At 63.0% G+C, this 14635-nt stretch overlaps 8 protein-coding genes across 8 annotated transcripts; 4 read left to right on the plus strand and 4 right to left on the minus strand.

Annotated features, from left to right (window-relative positions):
* Nucleotides 1–116: 116 nt before the first annotated feature.
* Nucleotides 117–1175, minus strand: HETIRDRAFT_447981 (uncharacterized protein; the record flags this gene model as incomplete). Its single annotated transcript, XM_009543077.1, has 4 exons — nucleotides 117–488; nucleotides 551–809; nucleotides 865–988; nucleotides 1085–1175. 4 exons carry the CDS (start codon nucleotides 1173–1175, stop codon nucleotides 117–119), a joined length of 846 nt encoding a protein of 281 aa, XP_009541372.1.
* A 630-nt stretch (nucleotides 1176–1805) lies between these two features.
* Nucleotides 1806–2851, plus strand: HETIRDRAFT_413792 (uncharacterized protein; the record flags this gene model as incomplete). Its single annotated transcript, XM_009543078.1, has 7 exons — nucleotides 1806–1826; nucleotides 1888–1910; nucleotides 1989–2069; nucleotides 2136–2181; nucleotides 2248–2472; nucleotides 2562–2707; nucleotides 2782–2851. 7 exons carry the CDS (start codon nucleotides 1806–1808, stop codon nucleotides 2849–2851), a joined length of 612 nt encoding a protein of 203 aa, XP_009541373.1.
* Nucleotides 2852–3336: 485 nt separating this feature from the next.
* HETIRDRAFT_59609 (uncharacterized protein) lies at nucleotides 3337–5327 on the plus strand. The gene is made up of 8 exons (XM_009542120.1): nucleotides 3337–3528; nucleotides 3606–3686; nucleotides 3757–3823; nucleotides 3903–4066; nucleotides 4132–4240; nucleotides 4319–4465; nucleotides 4558–4679; nucleotides 4786–5327. Exons 1-8 carry the CDS (start codon nucleotides 3394–3396, stop codon nucleotides 5209–5211), a joined length of 1251 nt encoding a protein of 416 aa, XP_009540415.1. The 5' UTR covers nucleotides 3337–3393; the 3' UTR covers nucleotides 5212–5327.
* A 429-nt stretch (nucleotides 5328–5756) lies between these two features.
* Nucleotides 5757–6528, minus strand: HETIRDRAFT_99827 (uncharacterized protein; the record flags this gene model as incomplete). Its single annotated transcript, XM_009543079.1, has 2 exons — nucleotides 5757–6088; nucleotides 6207–6528. Coding segments are annotated over 2 exons (654 nt in total), but the record flags the coding sequence as incomplete, so codon positions are not given.
* A 759-nt stretch (nucleotides 6529–7287) lies between these two features.
* HETIRDRAFT_469562 (uncharacterized protein) lies at nucleotides 7288–8519 on the plus strand (the record flags this gene model as incomplete). Its single annotated transcript, XM_009543080.1, has 2 exons — nucleotides 7288–8022; nucleotides 8252–8519. Coding segments are annotated over 2 exons (1002 nt in total), but the record flags the coding sequence as incomplete, so codon positions are not given.
* A 1490-nt stretch (nucleotides 8520–10009) lies between these two features.
* Nucleotides 10010–10884, minus strand: HETIRDRAFT_307996 (uncharacterized protein; the record flags this gene model as incomplete). The annotated part of the gene is made up of 2 exons (XM_009543081.1): nucleotides 10010–10580; nucleotides 10682–10884. The coding sequence occupies 2 exons, from the start codon at nucleotides 10882–10884 to the stop codon at nucleotides 10010–10012; spliced, it is 774 nt and encodes a 257-aa protein (XP_009541376.1).
* Nucleotides 10885–11310: 426 nt separating this feature from the next.
* HETIRDRAFT_469564 (uncharacterized protein) lies at nucleotides 11311–13038 on the minus strand. The gene is made up of 3 exons (XM_009543082.1): nucleotides 12986–13038; nucleotides 12738–12918; nucleotides 11311–12484 (listed from the first exon to the last, which is right to left on the minus strand). Exons 1-3 carry the CDS (start codon nucleotides 13011–13013, stop codon nucleotides 11449–11451), a joined length of 1245 nt encoding a protein of 414 aa, XP_009541377.1. The 5' UTR covers nucleotides 13014–13038; the 3' UTR covers nucleotides 11311–11448.
* On the plus strand, nucleotides 13012–14474 carry HETIRDRAFT_99831 (uncharacterized protein; the record flags this gene model as incomplete). Its single annotated transcript, XM_009543083.1, has 5 exons — nucleotides 13012–13136; nucleotides 13268–13670; nucleotides 13743–14129; nucleotides 14197–14379; nucleotides 14439–14474. 5 exons carry the CDS (start codon nucleotides 13012–13014, stop codon nucleotides 14472–14474), a joined length of 1134 nt encoding a protein of 377 aa, XP_009541378.1.
* Between the last annotated feature and the right edge of the window lie 161 nt (nucleotides 14475–14635).

A 14635-nucleotide genomic window follows, 5' to 3' on the forward strand; every position in this document is an offset into this window, starting at 1 on the left:
ATGGGTATAGAACTGACACGAAGAGCGATGGATGATATGGAGAACCAATTACGATGAGCTGCACAGAAGGACCTAGGACAAATGAAAATATAATAAACATATCTACTCATCGACGATTAGCCATTCGGCGTCAAGCTCACGCCCTTCTCCGGCTGAGATCTCATCCCATCCTTCCCCGCCGCCCCCCGCCCCTCCCCGTTCGCGCTCCCGTTTCCCGACACGCTACTCCGCCGCGAGACGCTGCGCGTGTCCACGTTCTCCCCCGCGTTGGACGTCGCCTCGGAGCCGTCGCGCCAATTGAGAACGGCCTCGTGTCGTGTGCGCATGTCCTGGTAGAACTCGTTCGCCTCGTTCATCTTGTTGACCTCGGCCTGTTTGGCGTCGAGCCAGCGCTGGAGGAGCTTCGCATTGTCGCGCGTGAGGTTCTGGTTTCGGTCCTCGATCTGGCCGAGCTCGAGTTGCAACGTGCTGATTTCGTCGTGTAGGATCTGAGAAGCGTGTCGGTTGAGGTGAGCGAGGCTGGGAACGTTGTAGATAGGATAAAGCTTACCTGTGCGGTCCGATCCTTCTCGGCCATGACCTCTGCGTGCTGGTCGACCTTGCGCCGTAGATTTGCGATCTCGTCTCGCGACTTTCTAAGAGCCTCTGAGTCTAATCGGGAGAGCTCCTCCTTTTCTCGCAAGGTCTCGTTCATAGCCAGTAGACGTTGTGCATTCTGGCCCTGCGTCTTGTACACCGTCGCCAGTTCATCACGAAGGGAGGATATTTGGGATTCTAGCGAGCTGATGTACGCGGCGCTAACGGGGTTCCTGTGCGATACAGCGTGAGCAGGGTTGCGAGGAAGGCCATGGGGTGCACGCTCACTCTTCTCCTGACCCTGGCACGAAGACGGTTGAGCTGCTGGGGTTCTGCTTGACGCTCGCGACGGCTCTGAGCAGCGACGCATTTCTCTCCTTGAGCAGCTTCGTCTGCTGGGCCAACCTGCGATCTTCTCGACGTGAGATCGGTGTCAAGTGCACAGCGCCCGTCGCAGTCCATGTTCAGCGTGTCTGAAATGTGGGGCCAACGGGGGGGTGGAACGTACACTGCTCGATGATGGGCGCGAACGCTGTTTCTTTGGCATTCCGCTCGGCGAGGCGGAGGCGGAGGAGCTCCTGCCATGCTGGTTCTGCCATGCCAGCAAGGGGTGATGGGGAGATGGAGAGATACCTCGAGCAGGCCTTTGGAATGGAATCAGGCTCACGCTCTCCTCAATCGGCTGCTCCCGCCAACCGTCCTGCTCGGGCCCTCGGACACCATCCCTTTTTGCGTTGGCGGGTGGGCGGCGTTGCACGCTTATTCACTGGCTCATGTCATTTCCCAATGTGTGCTGCAATCCCTGACGATGATATCAAGTTTGAGAAATATTTGAGTCTTTTTCCTCGGCCGTTCGATACATGAGCTATCTACGAATGCGCACGTCGCTCCCTATCAGGGTGTCCCCGGTAAAGACGCAGGCGGTATCAACTGAAAGACATGAATCGGCATTGCTCAGCGATAGTGCCCAGTAATAGGTAATAGATCCAGACGACTGAAAGCTGGAACCAGTAACAAAGTATTTCGTCGAGAAACCGCAGGAGGTCCGGAACCGTGCCTCCTTATCCAGGACGCCGGCGTTACGGAATCGACGCCGTCCACGCCGGTGACGCCACAGAGACAGACCCGTGCAGTTGCCATTCAAGTACCCGTCTTTGCTCCTGCGCTCGTTGTCCCTCCTCACATTTCCCAATTTTGTTCAATTACCCTCCCTTTCGACGACTACAATCATGGGCCGAGTGCTGCTCAAGGTTTGTCCGCCGCATATACAAGCGGCGATGCGAAAGGCTGACGTAGCGACGTCGTACATAGGTTATCATATTGGGCGACAGTGGGTGCGTCTTGTTCGCAGCGCGTCGAAAGGCTACACGGTCTCTGTGACGCTCACAAAACTACCCGTTGGTATCTCCCAGGGTCGGGAAGACGTCGCTCATGAATCAGTATGTCAACAAGCGATTCAGCAACCAGTACAAGGCCACTATCGGCGCTGACTTGTGCGTGCCAGTGCTCTTTCATCTCAAGTTTGAACCTAATAATCCATGGTCTCGACATCACTACAGCCTCACAAAGGAGGTCATGGTAGACGACCGCCTTGTGACTATGCAGGTTCGTCGCGGCGGGTCACCTTGTCTTCATCATCCTCAATCGAGTCACTCACTCGATCTCGCGTAGTTGTGGGATACTGCTGGCCAAGAGCGCTTCCAGTCCCTCGGCGTTGCATTCTACCGTGGTGCAGACTGCTGCGTGCTCGTGTACGACGTGAACAGCTCCAAGTCTTTCGAGACTTTGGACAGCTGGCGCGACGAGTTCCTGATCCAGGCCAGCCCTCATGATCCCGAGAATTTTCCTTTCGTTGTCCTCGGAAACAAGATTGACATGGAGGAGAACAAGAGACAGGTGCGGCGGCCCTCGCGTGAAAAAACTCACGTACCGGAGAGGCGATGCTCATGCTGTGTCGGCACGTTCATCGTGTGTTCGATCAATAGGTGACGCAGAAGCGGGCAATGACGTGGTGCCAGTCCAAGGGCAACATCCCTTACTTTGAGACCTCGGCAAAGGAAGCCATCAATGTGGAGCAGGCTTTCCAGACGGTCGCCAAGAACGCACTCCAACAGGAGGCGGAGGAGCAGCTGTGCGTTGCGTTTCACTCCCGTCTCTCTTCTCATCTGCGTCTGCTTGTGACCTGACACGCCGGCGGTATGGCAGGTACGTCGACTACCCCGACCCAATCAAGATCAACGCAGAGTCGTCACAGTCCTACGGCTGCAACTGCTGATTCGCGTCGCCCGGCAACCGTTTACCCGCCTCGTTCTCTATTTCACGACTGGGCGCCGTTCGCCTGTTTATACGCCTCCCTCCCACGCCCCCTCACTGTCGGTGCCAGGTGTTGACGTCCCCTATACCCTGGCTCAACCTCCGTCACAGTAGTAATGTAATGTCCATATCATACTGCTTGTTCACGATCTTTGTACATTCTCGTATACGCAATCTGCTTTATAGGAAGGACTACGAGTCGCTGCATTGACTTGTATATTTTTGTTGTTGTTCCCTTCGTCCGCATGAGATCCAAGCGTGGTGGCCAGACAAGAGCCACGCGGGCTCCGTCTGAGACTGCTGGGCGGAACTTGGGAGCAGAGGACAACACGGGGGCCTCCACGTGACGCACGCGTTCCGGCCGGACTCCCGAGCGGCTTCGGCTTTATGCAAAGGGGTTGTATGTAAGTCGCGGACGGCTGAGAGTTTCTCGCCAGCAGGAGTCATTGCACACACTCACCCTATCGCCCTTATCTCTCCGCGCACGCTCACTCACACTCACCCATGGCTTTCTCACTACGAGCGCACCATGCGCGAACGCTGCTGCTGCTCAAGGGGCCGTCCTGGGCCGTCGCGAGTCGCACCCTGAGCACGCGCTGGGACTCGAGCGCCGCGGCCCGCGTGCTGGCGGACATCGACGTACGTCTATTCGATGCTGGGGCTCGGTAGCGCCGCCCGCGATGCTCACGCCCGACGTGCGCCCTCGCACGACGCAGCCCGCAAAATTGCAGATCGAGAGGACGACCGCGCCCAAGCCGCTCCCGCCGTCCGCGAACCTCAAGTTTGGGCACAATTTCGTGAGTCCCCCCGCGCGTCGATTGTGGCCGATGGGCGACGGGACGGGCTGCTGAACGGCGTTGAGCACAGACGGACCACATGTTGACGATCCCGTGGACGCAAAAGGAGGGCTGGGCGGCGCCCAAGATCGTGCCCTGTACGTCCCCCGCCGCCGTCGTTCCTCACTCCCCACCCCCAAGCGAGCACCCGCTGACGATCGGCGCGCGCCGCGACAGACGGGCCGCTCAGCCTCGACCCCAGCTGCACCGTCTTCCACTACGCGCAGTGCCTCTTTGAGGGGCTCAAGGCGTACCGCGACGCGAGCGGCAGGGTCACGATGTTCCGTCCGGACATGAACATGAAGCGCATGAACCGGAGCGCGCAGAGGATCGCGCTGCCGGTACGCCCCCCTCGCACGCTCTTCCACAGCCGACCGGTGACCCTCGGCGCCGCGCGCCATGACAGACGTTTGACGGCGACGCGCTGCTCGAGCTCCTCAAGCAGCTCATCCGGCTCGACAAGCACTGGATCCCGCAGGAGAAGGGCCACAGCCTCTACATCCGCCCCGTGCTCAGTACGTCGTCCGCACCCCCGCTCATGTAGCTCCCCCGCGCGCTGTGAGATGCTGAGCGAGCGTATGCGCGCCCCGCAGTCGGCACGCAAAACACGATCGGCATCACGCCGCCCGACTCGGCGCTGCTCTACGTGATCTGCAGCCCCGTGGGGCCGTACTACCCCGACGGCTTCAAGCCCGTCGCGCTGCACGGCACGACGGAGCACGTCCGCGCGTCCCCAGGAGGTGCGCCCCCCTTCCGCCTCTTCTCCCCGCCCCGCCCCCTCCTCTGCGCCCGTCGCCGCGCTAACCTGACCCGTGCGTGCGTGCGCGCGCAGGCACGGGCGAGTTCAAGATCGGCGCGAACTACGCGCCGGGGATATACCCGCAGAAAAAGGCCGCGCACCTCGGGTACGTGCAGAACCTCTGGCTGTACGGCCCCGAGCACAACCTGACCGAGGTGCGTCCCCCGCGCGCGTCGTCCCGCCCGAGATACTGACCGCCGAGCCACGCGCACATGCACACACGCACACGCACACACGCACGCACGCACGCACGCACGGCAGGTCGGCACCATGAACCTCTTCGTCGTCTTCCGCCGCGACGACGGCGCGCTCGAGCTCGTCACCCCGCCGCTAGACGGCATGATCCTCCCGGGCGTCACGCGCGACTCCGTGCTCTCCCTCGCGCGCGCGCACGCCTCCGGCGCACACCCCCTGCCCTCGCTCCCGCCGAACCTCGCCGTCTCCGAGCGCGGCGTGACGATGCGCGAGGTGCGCGCCGCGGCGCAGGCGGGGCGCCTCGTGGAGCTGTTCGGGACGGGCACGGCGGCGGTCGTGAGCCCCGTGGACCGGATCGGGTACGAGGGCGCGGACGTGGAGATCCCCGTTGCGGCGGACGGGATGGGCCCCGTCTCGCGCGCGCTGTGGACGGAGCTCGTCGGGCGGCAGATGGGCGAGATCCCGAGCGAGTGGAGCGTCGTCGTGGATTGACCGCGCGCGGCTGTCGTACTGTAGGCATGGGGATCTTTATTTTGTTTTTGTTTTTACGGGATGTCAGTGCCGGCCAGCTATTACCGCTGCTACATAATAGGAACGGGGTGCTCAGCGCTCAGCGCTCATCGCGCGGTGTGTGGGTAAAATTGTCAGTGATCGTGAGATCGTGATTTATGGATAAATACGGAATATACGGGGCGGGACCACCATTTTCTCTGCCTATACGTGCGTGCGATGTGAGAGTGTACGTGTACGTGTACGTGTGCGTGTTGCGTGCGATGGGATGTATGGTATATATGCGATGTGCGACACTGTGCGATAAAAGCGCGTGCGTGCTCGGCGTCCCGGTCCTGTCGGCGGCGCGCCGTACGTCGGACCCGCCAAGCTGCCAAGCTGCCTCGGGACCTTGCACCGACCGACCGACCGAATAAAAAAAGAATGGATGTTCACGGAAACCGAAACCACGTCCTGCGGGCTCTGCGGTCCTCATACATACGTACGTACGAAGGAGGGGGGGGGCGTATGTACAGGTCCGCCGCACCTCACGACGAGCGCGCGGGCGACGCGGGTGTGGAGCCGGCCGTGGACGGCCTGCGCTTCTTCGGCCTGCGCGCAGCGTCGGGGAGCGAGAAGGACGACGGCGGGAACGACGGAGAGTCCGACGCGCTACCGGCGGCGCTGGACGCGTTGAAGTTTGTGCTGCTCGCGAGCGCGTCCGCCGAGTAGAGCGAGGGCATGCGCGGGACGGGCTCTTGCTGCTGCTGCTGCTGCTGCTGCTGACGGGGAGAGCCGCTAGTCGAGTGGCGCAGGCGGGAGGTCGGGGGCGGGTTCGACGAGCTCCGGCGGGGCGGCGGTCGCGACGCGGGCACGTCGGCTATCGAGGCGCCAAAAAAAATGAAAGACATACACACACGCACACACGCACATGCACGCAAAAAAAAAAAAAAAGAATCAGGGCCCAGAGTTCAAGCACGTCTGCGGGAAGCACTCACCCGCAGCGCCGCGGCGGGCCTCTGCGCTCGCGCGGGCGCCCGCCTGGGCGGTGGTGCGCGCGACCATGACCCACTTGTCTGTGAGGCCGACGGCGACGGGCGGGAGCCTGTCGCTGCTCGCGCTGGCGAGGGTGGACATGGAGGCGGCGTGTGCGCCTGCGAGGATGTACGGGTAGACCTCGGGGGCGAGCGGGGCGGGCATGACGAGCTGGACGTGGTTGTGCGGGGCGTGCGGGGCGGCGCGGACGGCGACGGAGCCGGAGTGGGAGGTCGTCGTGGAGAGGGTGGAGTAGGGGCGCGGGCGGGGGCGCGGGGAGGGCCGGGCGGTGGGGTGGGAGGCGGAGGCGGGGAGGATGGCGGTGGGGGACGCGGAGCGGGTGGGGGGCGCTGTCGCGGGTGCGGAGGCGAGGGAGGAGTTTGAGCGGCTCGGGGGGTAGAAGGAGGGGACGGGGGGCGCGAGCGGGCGGGCGACGGCGTCGGAGGCGTTGGGGGAGAGCGGGGACATGTCGTCTGAGCCGTCGGCGGTCTCGGTGTTGAAGGAGCTCTGGCGCAGCGGGGGGCCCTGGCCGTAGAGGAGGGAGGCTGCGCTGGCGGCGGGGTGGAGGCGGGGGCGGGAGGGGTCCTTGTACTCTGCGAATGCGGCGCGGGTGTGCTCGCGGCGGTGGGCGAGGGGCTGGACGGGGGGCAGCGGTGCGGCGCTGGTGCGGCGGGTGCAGCGGCCGCGGAGGAGGCGGGCGAGGAAGGCCACGAGGGCGAGGGCGACGAGGGAGGCGACGACGGCGACGATGACGGTTGTGGTGCGGGATAGCTTTGGGGAGGACGGGTCTGCGCGCGGGGCGAAGCGAGAGAGGGTGCGGGTAGTATTATACATGGCTGTACTGTGGGCGGGCTAGGGAGCGGCAGAAAGGGAGCGTGCTAGTGCATCAGGTGCAGATAAATATCGAATGGGCGGGTGTGTGGCTAGGGCGGGCGGGGACAGGACGCTAGCGTTCACCCGTGATGCGGAGATAGACGAGAGGAGAGAGAGGACACACCGAGCGGGCACCCATCTGCTGACGTCAGTCACCGCCTGCGCCCCGCCATGCCCGCCTCCAGGGCAGCCCCGCCCCGCCCGTCCCCCTCCCTCGCATCCTCCACCCGCTCCGCAAAGCCCCAGCCGCCTCCCAGCCCCGCCCCGGCACTCCCCGCCACCCTCGCAAAGCGCCTCCTCTTCCCCCACCTCCCCCCAGGCACACCCATCCCCCCCCTCCTCGCCGACCCCGCACTCGACGCAGAGCTCTACGACTTCCTCGCCCTCGCCCTCCGCGCCTTCGTCACCCCCTGGTGGTCCAAGATCACCCGCTACGACAAGGAGTTCCTCCCACACATCACACACATCCTCTCCGCAGTCCTCCGCGCACTCGACGCCCGCATACGCGCCACGGACCCCGCCCCCCTCCTCTGCCGCCACGTCCCCGCCCTCCTCGCACAGCACTACGACGACTACCGCGCAGCCGCACGCGACCTCCACTCCTCCCGCGCCCAGGCCGGCGCCCTCTCCCTCCCCGCCCTCTTCCACGCCCGCCAGCAGCACATCGCCGTCAGCCCCGATGGTGTCCTCGACGAGCTCTACGTCCGCACAGTCCTCGACGCCGTCCTCAACGCCTGCCTCCCCGCCGAGGACTGGGACGCGGAGCCAGAGCGCTACATCGTCCGCGAGATCGTCCTCCACGTCGTCTGTTCCTCCGTCGTCCCCAAGATCACCCAGCCATGGTTCATCCACAAGTCCATCTTGGATCTCCTCGGCCCCGAAGTCGCCCCGCTGACCGACGTCAAGGTGCGTCCTCTGTCGAGTGTCCGTCCGTCAGTCTGTCCGTCAGCGTGTCAAGTCCACGTCTGCGCGAAGAGGCCAGCTGCGCTCCCGTGCTGCATCCTTCGTCCCTTCTGTTCCCACCATGACGTCCATTTTCATTTTCTTGCTTTTTTGCATTTCACATTGCACGACTTCGCGCCCGTCCCATGCCCGCGCTCCCTACGTCATCCGTCGCTGACCGCTGCCCGTGCAGCCTCCAGAGCAGCTCCTCCTCTCCCCCGCCCCTTCCATCCCCGACCCCGCCAGCTCTACCCCCGCCTCCGGGCTCCCATCCCTCCACACCCTCCTCGTCTTCTTCCTCTCCGCCGTCCAGTCCGTCTCGACCGCCGCCCTCACCCTCGTCCACCTCTACAAGCAGACCCTGCACACCATCCAGCAGGTAAACCAGTCTTCGCGCCCGCCTTCGCCCGGACCTGCGCCTGCCCTTGGAGTCGTGCCGTCGCCCCCGCTGTCCCGTGCGCAATCCGATCGGGCCGCCCCTGGCTCTCTCTCTTTGCCTTCCTCTCCCCCACTACCACCGCCGCCAGAGCACCCCTCCATCCCCCCTCTATCCAATCCATCACCCACCCCTGCTTTCTGTACCTCCCCACTGTCCACCTCGCACGCCCCTCTACCCCCTCTCTCCCCTTCTCCACCCCCGTCTCTCTCCCCGTACTCCTCTTCTGCGCCCTCCCCGCAGCCCTCTCCATCGCCCGACGCCCCCCTCTCGTCTTCACAGCAGCCCCATGACCTCGCCCGCGCACCGCTCGCCCTCCTCGCCACGCTCTTCTCCCTCCGCGACCGCTTCGCCGGCGCCGCCCTCCTCGCCCTCCTCAGCATGCTCGCCGCCGCCTGCGGGCCATTCCTAGACCGGTGCGTCCCCGCCCACGCCGCACCGCACCGCACCGCGCTCGCTGACCCCCACGCACGCCCAGCCTCCTCCCGTACCTCCTCCGCACGCACGTGTTCGCGCCCGCGCGCATCGCGGGCACCGTGTCCGCCGCCAAGCGCGCGCTCTTCCCGGACGGATACCCCGCCGCCGCCCCGCCCGACCCGACGCCAGACGAGCAGCGCGCGCTGCGCGCCGCGCTCGTGCGGCGCCTCGCGGGGACGGTGCCCGGTGAGCCCGCTCGCCTCGCCTCGCCTCGCCTTGGCTTTCATTCTCATTTTTTTTTACCCGCGTCTGCGCCCCGCCCCAGCCGCGCTCGCGCCCGTCCTGCTGGGCGCGACGCCCGCGGACCGCGCGCGCACGCTCGATGCGCTGCTGGACCCGCTCGCGTCGCCCGCGTGCAACACGCACCTCGTCGTCATGCTCCTCGACTGCGTCCTGCTCGCGCTCTTTCCCGAGCTCGGCGTCGGCGGGGCTGGCAGCGTGGGCAGCGGCCAGGGTGGCCAGGGCGGGCAGGGCGGACAGGGTGGGCAGGGCGATGGTGGGCATATTGGTGAGGGCGCGGCGTCGGGTGACGGGTCGGGGTCTGGTGCGTGAGCGGCCAGGAGCGGGCCTACGAATGTACTACAAATAGTAGCACGACGACTTGTCACGCGTGTTTTGATGTCCTCCCGTGCTTGGACCGTTAACGAAGCTGATTGTATGCGTGCATATGCACGCTACACGTGAATGGCTCACAACAAGGTGGACGAAGAGAACGGCGGGGGACCCGGGCACGGGACATCAATCGCTAATAAAAAAACAGACCCCGGACAAGGGACACGACGACGACATACAGACGAACAAACAAAGAAACACGAGACGGGGGATACAAATTGAGATATCTAGATGCGATCACCCTGCAGCTGCTGCACGGACCCGGCGAGGCTCGAAGGCCTTCGAATCCCCTCGCCCCTTCCGCCCTACGCCCCCACGCCCCACGCCACGGGCCCGCACCTCCCCTCGCCCTCGATTCCGTCATACCGGAGCCACGATCGCCCGATCGCGTCGCGTCCGCCCTTGGCGCCCACTACAAATACCAACTCACAGCTTGAACGCGGAGCGCGGGAACGCGAGGCGCGCGGCCGCGGCGGCGTCGACGAACCACACGAGCTGGCCGGGGCTCGCGGGGCGCACGCGCGCGGCGGGGAGGCCCTCCTCGGGCGCGTCGAGCACGCGCGCGAGCACGTCCGCCTTGCCCGCGCCCGCGGCGACGAACGCGACGCGCGCGGCGTGGTTGAGCACGGGGAACGTGAGCGTGACGCGGCGCGCGGGCGGCTTCGGGCTGTCGGCGATGTGCGCGACCCAGCGCGCGTCCTCGGAGAGCAGCGCGTGGCCCGGGAAGAGCGACGCGGTGTGTCCGTCCGGCCCGAGGCCGAGGAGGACGAGGTCGAAGACGGGGAAGCGCGCGGCGTCGCGCTGGGCGAACTCGCGGACGAGCTCTTGCTCGTAGGCGTCGGCGAGCTCGTCGAGGTCGCCGAGCAGCGTGGCGTCGATCGGGTGGATGTGCGCGGCGGGGATCGGGACGTGGCGGTAGAGCGCCTCGGAGAGCGCGCGGTGGTTAGAGTCGGCGTGGTCGAGCGGGACGGCGCGCTCGTCGGCGTAAAACACTTGCCTGCGCCGCGCGCCGAGGAAAAAAAAAAGGAAACGAAAAAAAAAAAGGTCAAGCGGTGCGCGAGAAAGAGGGGGCCGGCGGCGTGCGCAGACAAAACGGACCATTTGTCCCACTTGATGCCGGGCTTGCCGACGAGGGCTGCGAGGGAGTCGGGGAGGGAGCCGCCGGAGATGGCGACGGTGAATCTGCCCTTTTTCTCGAGGGACTCTTTCTGCGCCTTTAGGACATAGTCGGCGAGGGCGGCAGAGAGGGCGTCTGGGTCGGGAAAGGCGTAGACGGTGGGGGGGTGTGCGGCGGGGTGCATTGTCGGCGAGGACGTACGATGGGGGCGATGACGATAATGTGAAGATTGGCGGGTGAGATTACAGTCACAATATGATGGGGCACTGCAATGCTTGCTCCAATTCAAAGCCACCGACGCGCGCGGGCCCTTTCCACGGCGATGACGTCTTCCCCCCCCTTTCCGGCTACTCACACACAGCAAGACCGTACGCTACCGTACGTCCAGTCACATCAAGTATATTTCACAAGTCCCCATTGTCATGCCAAAACGAATCGAATCAACGATGCAATGAACAACCCGGTGCGAACGACGAAGAGAAGAGCCTAAAAGGAGAAGAGAGTCAGGAGATCATGGCATGAAGCGGGGCAAGCCCCAGGCATAACACTGTACAGGGGCATGAGGGAGGGCACAAAACACAGCGGACCATTACTTATCATACATAGGAATAGTAGAAAGAATGCGGCCAGATTCATTAAACTGCACCGTAAAATATCGTCTTACATTTCTTCGTCTTCGTCCCCGACGATGGTACGCGCCTGCGCACCGCGAGGTCATCTTGTCTGTATGCTTCACTCCCCTTTCGCGTCACGCTTTCCCAACGCCGACCGTGCCCGTCCCCATGAGCGTCTCCAAACGTTCTTCCAATCCCTGGCCGAGGCCCTCGCGCTCCCACTCACCCCCGACGTCGTCAAACAGTCCCTCGCGCCCCTCACGCACATCGCCGCCGCCATAGTAACTGCTGCGCCGGTCGCCGTGGATGCTCGACCCGGCGGAACCCGCGTGCATCAGCGGCACGCCCAGGACGGAGGGCAGGTGCGGCGGCGGATCGGACACAGACGTCGTGAACGAAGAGAGCGGAAGCGTCGAGGAAGGCGTGCTGGACAACAGGTCGTTGTACGACATGAACGAGAGGCGCTTGGTGTGCGCGCGCGGAGAAGGTGGATGCGAGACCGTGGCTGAGGGCAAGATGGACGAGGGCGAACTGGCCATTGGCACGGCATCGGAAGGATCACTCGTGATGTGTGTTGGCGTGAGCAGATGCTCGGGCGGATGTTCGCGCGTCGTGGTGGTAGGAGAGGAGGCAGAGGATGAAGATGGCGAATAGTACGTGGATGTATGCACCGAAGACGGAAAAGCACCCGGCGGGTATGGACCAGAGCTGGTGGTCAGTGTGCTGGTCGCGCTGGCGAATTGCTGCGTCAGCACCGTAGGCCGCTGTGGGGGTGATGACGATATCGTGGAAGCGTTATTCGATACAAGCGGGAGAGGGAGCGATAGACTTGGGCTGGGACTGGGCAAGTTCATCATCGCGCTCGCTCTATTTCCGCCCAAGGCCCCTATCGGGCTGGGACTACGGCTGTTCATGCGCGATGACGTGCTCCCGAACCTACTGAGTCCTCCTAAATCCGTCGCGGGTGCGACGATGGAAATGTTCTGCTCTTCAGAAGGAGAAGATGTGGATGTGAGTACGGCAGCGGCGGAGTCGAGCACGGTTGGAACGGAGTGATCAAGTTGTTCTGTCATTTTACCGCGGGGCGTCCGATGCGGATGCGATGGTTGCGGGGGAGTGGGGGAGATGGGCTCGATATCTCTTTCGAAGATGGCAGAAGACGACGAGTGGCTATACAAAAGATGGAGATCAATCACAAGAAGCTGCAAAGCGATACCGAGTTGTGAGATGATAGTGTCTATGTCGCGTTTATCCCCTTTGAACGCAGCAATTACCATGACAATCCTTGAGCAAAAGACAAGGACTGCATAGCGTTTCTCATGTAAATGCTGCAGACAACCGGGAGGGCGGGGACGGTATCATACGACAAAGCAACTCATCACGCCATCGCGAGGAGGTGATCAAAGTCAAACAGCGGACTTACACAGATGTGGGAGATGAAGGTATTGAAACTGGCGAGCGCGAGCCAAGGCGATGTTGCAGACCCTGAGATGCACGAGTGGTGAGTCGGTGGTCGCGATGGGAGTCCTTCTGCGGGGAGAGGGCCCCGTTAGAGGTAATGTGTCTCAGTTCTGACGGTGGGGAACTACGTGCAGCAGGAGAGACTGGACCGAAGATAGTGAGCATCGTGTAAGTGGGGTAGCAATAAGCGAGGGGCATATATAAACTTACGGTGAGTAGGGTTGGAAGGGGAGGCCATGTCTGAGGACTGGAGAAAACGGCTGGATGTAGTCGTTGGGTTGGAGAAGGAGAAGAGGGTCCTTGTTTGGTGGCAGCCCTTCCTTCCGGCCGGTCGCACGGTCCCCTCCGGTATTTGCCTCCGGTACGCGACGTCATTTCCCCACGCCCTCCAGGGCCTGCTTAGCAGTCATCGGTCCTACACTCCTACACTGTGCACGCCATGTTTCCTCCCCGTCCAACAACCCGCGCTTTCCTCGGTGCATGCTTTCGCAGATACGCGACCGTCGAGTCGCCTGTCATCGTCGCCAAGCCCCCGCCCCCTCCACCAGTGCCCGAAAGCGTGGTGCATTCTGCACTCGACAGCGTCGTGCTGAACACACTCGCCCACCAGCCGTCCGGCTCGCGCACGAGTCTCCCGCAGCTCGTTCAGCAGTACCTCGAGCGCTCTGGCCGCGTGCTCGACCAGCAATTACCCTACGAGCCCCAGCCCTCCCAGCCGCGTCGCGTCAACTTTGACGCTAGCCAGTCTGAGGACAGAGGCGTCCATTTGATCGCGCACTGCGTACAGGAAGGCAATCGACACAAAGTGACCCTTTCTTCTGGCTTTGCTTTGAACGCACCTGGAGACCACATGAATGAATCTGTCATTGTCACATGTGCTCATACACTTGAGGAGGTACGTGCCTAGTTGTAGGATCATGTAGCCCCGTTTGCGCGGCGCGCTGATACAGCAGTAAATTTGACACAGATACGATGGTCCCCTCTCCTAGTTTTACCTCCAGGCTCGCAACCCTTCTTGGCGCCCCCTGATCTGCCCGGCGCCCGCTCCTCCGGCACTGTTGTCTTATCTGGGACGCCCACGGGTCCAGCTCTTCACCCGGTCACTGCTGTGCTCTCCTCTTTACATCGCTCCGACCTCCTTCTCCTGTCTAGGGCTGGGCCCTCCATACCACCATTACCAGTATCCCCATACCCTGCTAAGCCAGGGACAATTGTTCGCGCACACTTTTTCAGCGATGTGCGGCCGCAGGGCGAAGACGGGGAAGGGTGGGTGCCCTGGATAGGTGGGTCGTGGGTCAAATGGGTCAGAGGCACTGTCCTTGGCTACAGAGACTTTGCGGGACGGGAAGCGCAGGTGCGTCCGGAGCCTTTCATTTCCGTATGTATCGCTAGGGCCTCATACAATCACTCGAACGATCTAGCCAGGAACGTACGACAGCCTCTCACACATGCTCTTCAAGCCCCCACCTACAGCGGGATCGAGCGGCGGCCCTATTGTTGACGAGGAAACGGGAGCAGTCGTCGGCGTCATGCTTGGAACAAGGATGGATAATAGGGTAGAGGGCGTTCGTGGCTGGGGCGTTCCGGCTGAAGCTATCTTCGAGGTACGTCCTACTTTTACACCGATGTGTCTCCTGGTGCACCTCAGACGTCACTCGGATAGATGTTCTCGCTCCCTGGTTTAAATCTCAAGCGGTGAACGCAGTTTCTTGTTAGATATCGACGAAGCTAAAGTATCGCTAACGCTCCCCCCTCCGGTGATTTGTGCAGTCTGTGTGCTTGATTTGTCCTCTCGTTCTGCTTTCGATCTACATAGAGGGTTGTAGAGTCCACGCTATTCTTTTCGACGTTTTATAATTA

This window comes from Heterobasidion irregulare (assembly GCF_000320585.1).
Source record: "Heterobasidion irregulare TC 32-1 unplaced genomic scaffold scaffold_01, whole genome shotgun sequence".
NCBI classification, from domain to species: domain Eukaryota; kingdom Fungi; phylum Basidiomycota; class Agaricomycetes; order Russulales; family Bondarzewiaceae; genus Heterobasidion; species Heterobasidion irregulare.

What these genes read in the sequence shown, in the direction of transcription:
- HETIRDRAFT_59609 (XM_009542120.1), top strand. Translation starts at nt 3,394, where the DNA reads ATGGCTTTCTCACTACGAGCGCACCATGCGCGAACGCTGCTGCTGCTC. An exon ending in TCAAGTTTGGGCACAATTTC is followed by an intron (nt 3,687 to 3,756) that starts GTGAGTCCCCCC and finishes CGTTGAGCACAG; the next exon opens with ACGGACCACATGTTGACGAT. An exon ending in CGTCCGCGCGTCCCCAGGAG is followed by an intron (nt 4,466 to 4,557) that starts GTGCGCCCCCCT and finishes GTGCGCGCGCAG; the next exon opens with GCACGGGCGAGTTCAAGATC.
- HETIRDRAFT_469564 (XM_009543082.1), bottom strand. Translation starts at nt 13,013, where the DNA reads ATGGCCTCCCCTTCCAACCCTACTCACC. An exon ending in CCCTTCCAACCCTACTCACC is followed by an intron (nt 12,919 to 12,985) that starts GTAAGTTTATAT and finishes TCTTCGGTCCAG; the next exon opens with TCTCTCCTGCTGCACGTAGT. An exon ending in CCTTCATCTCCCACATCTGT is followed by an intron (nt 12,485 to 12,737) that starts GTAAGTCCGCTG and finishes TCTTTTGTATAG; the next exon opens with CCACTCGTCGTCTTCTGCCA.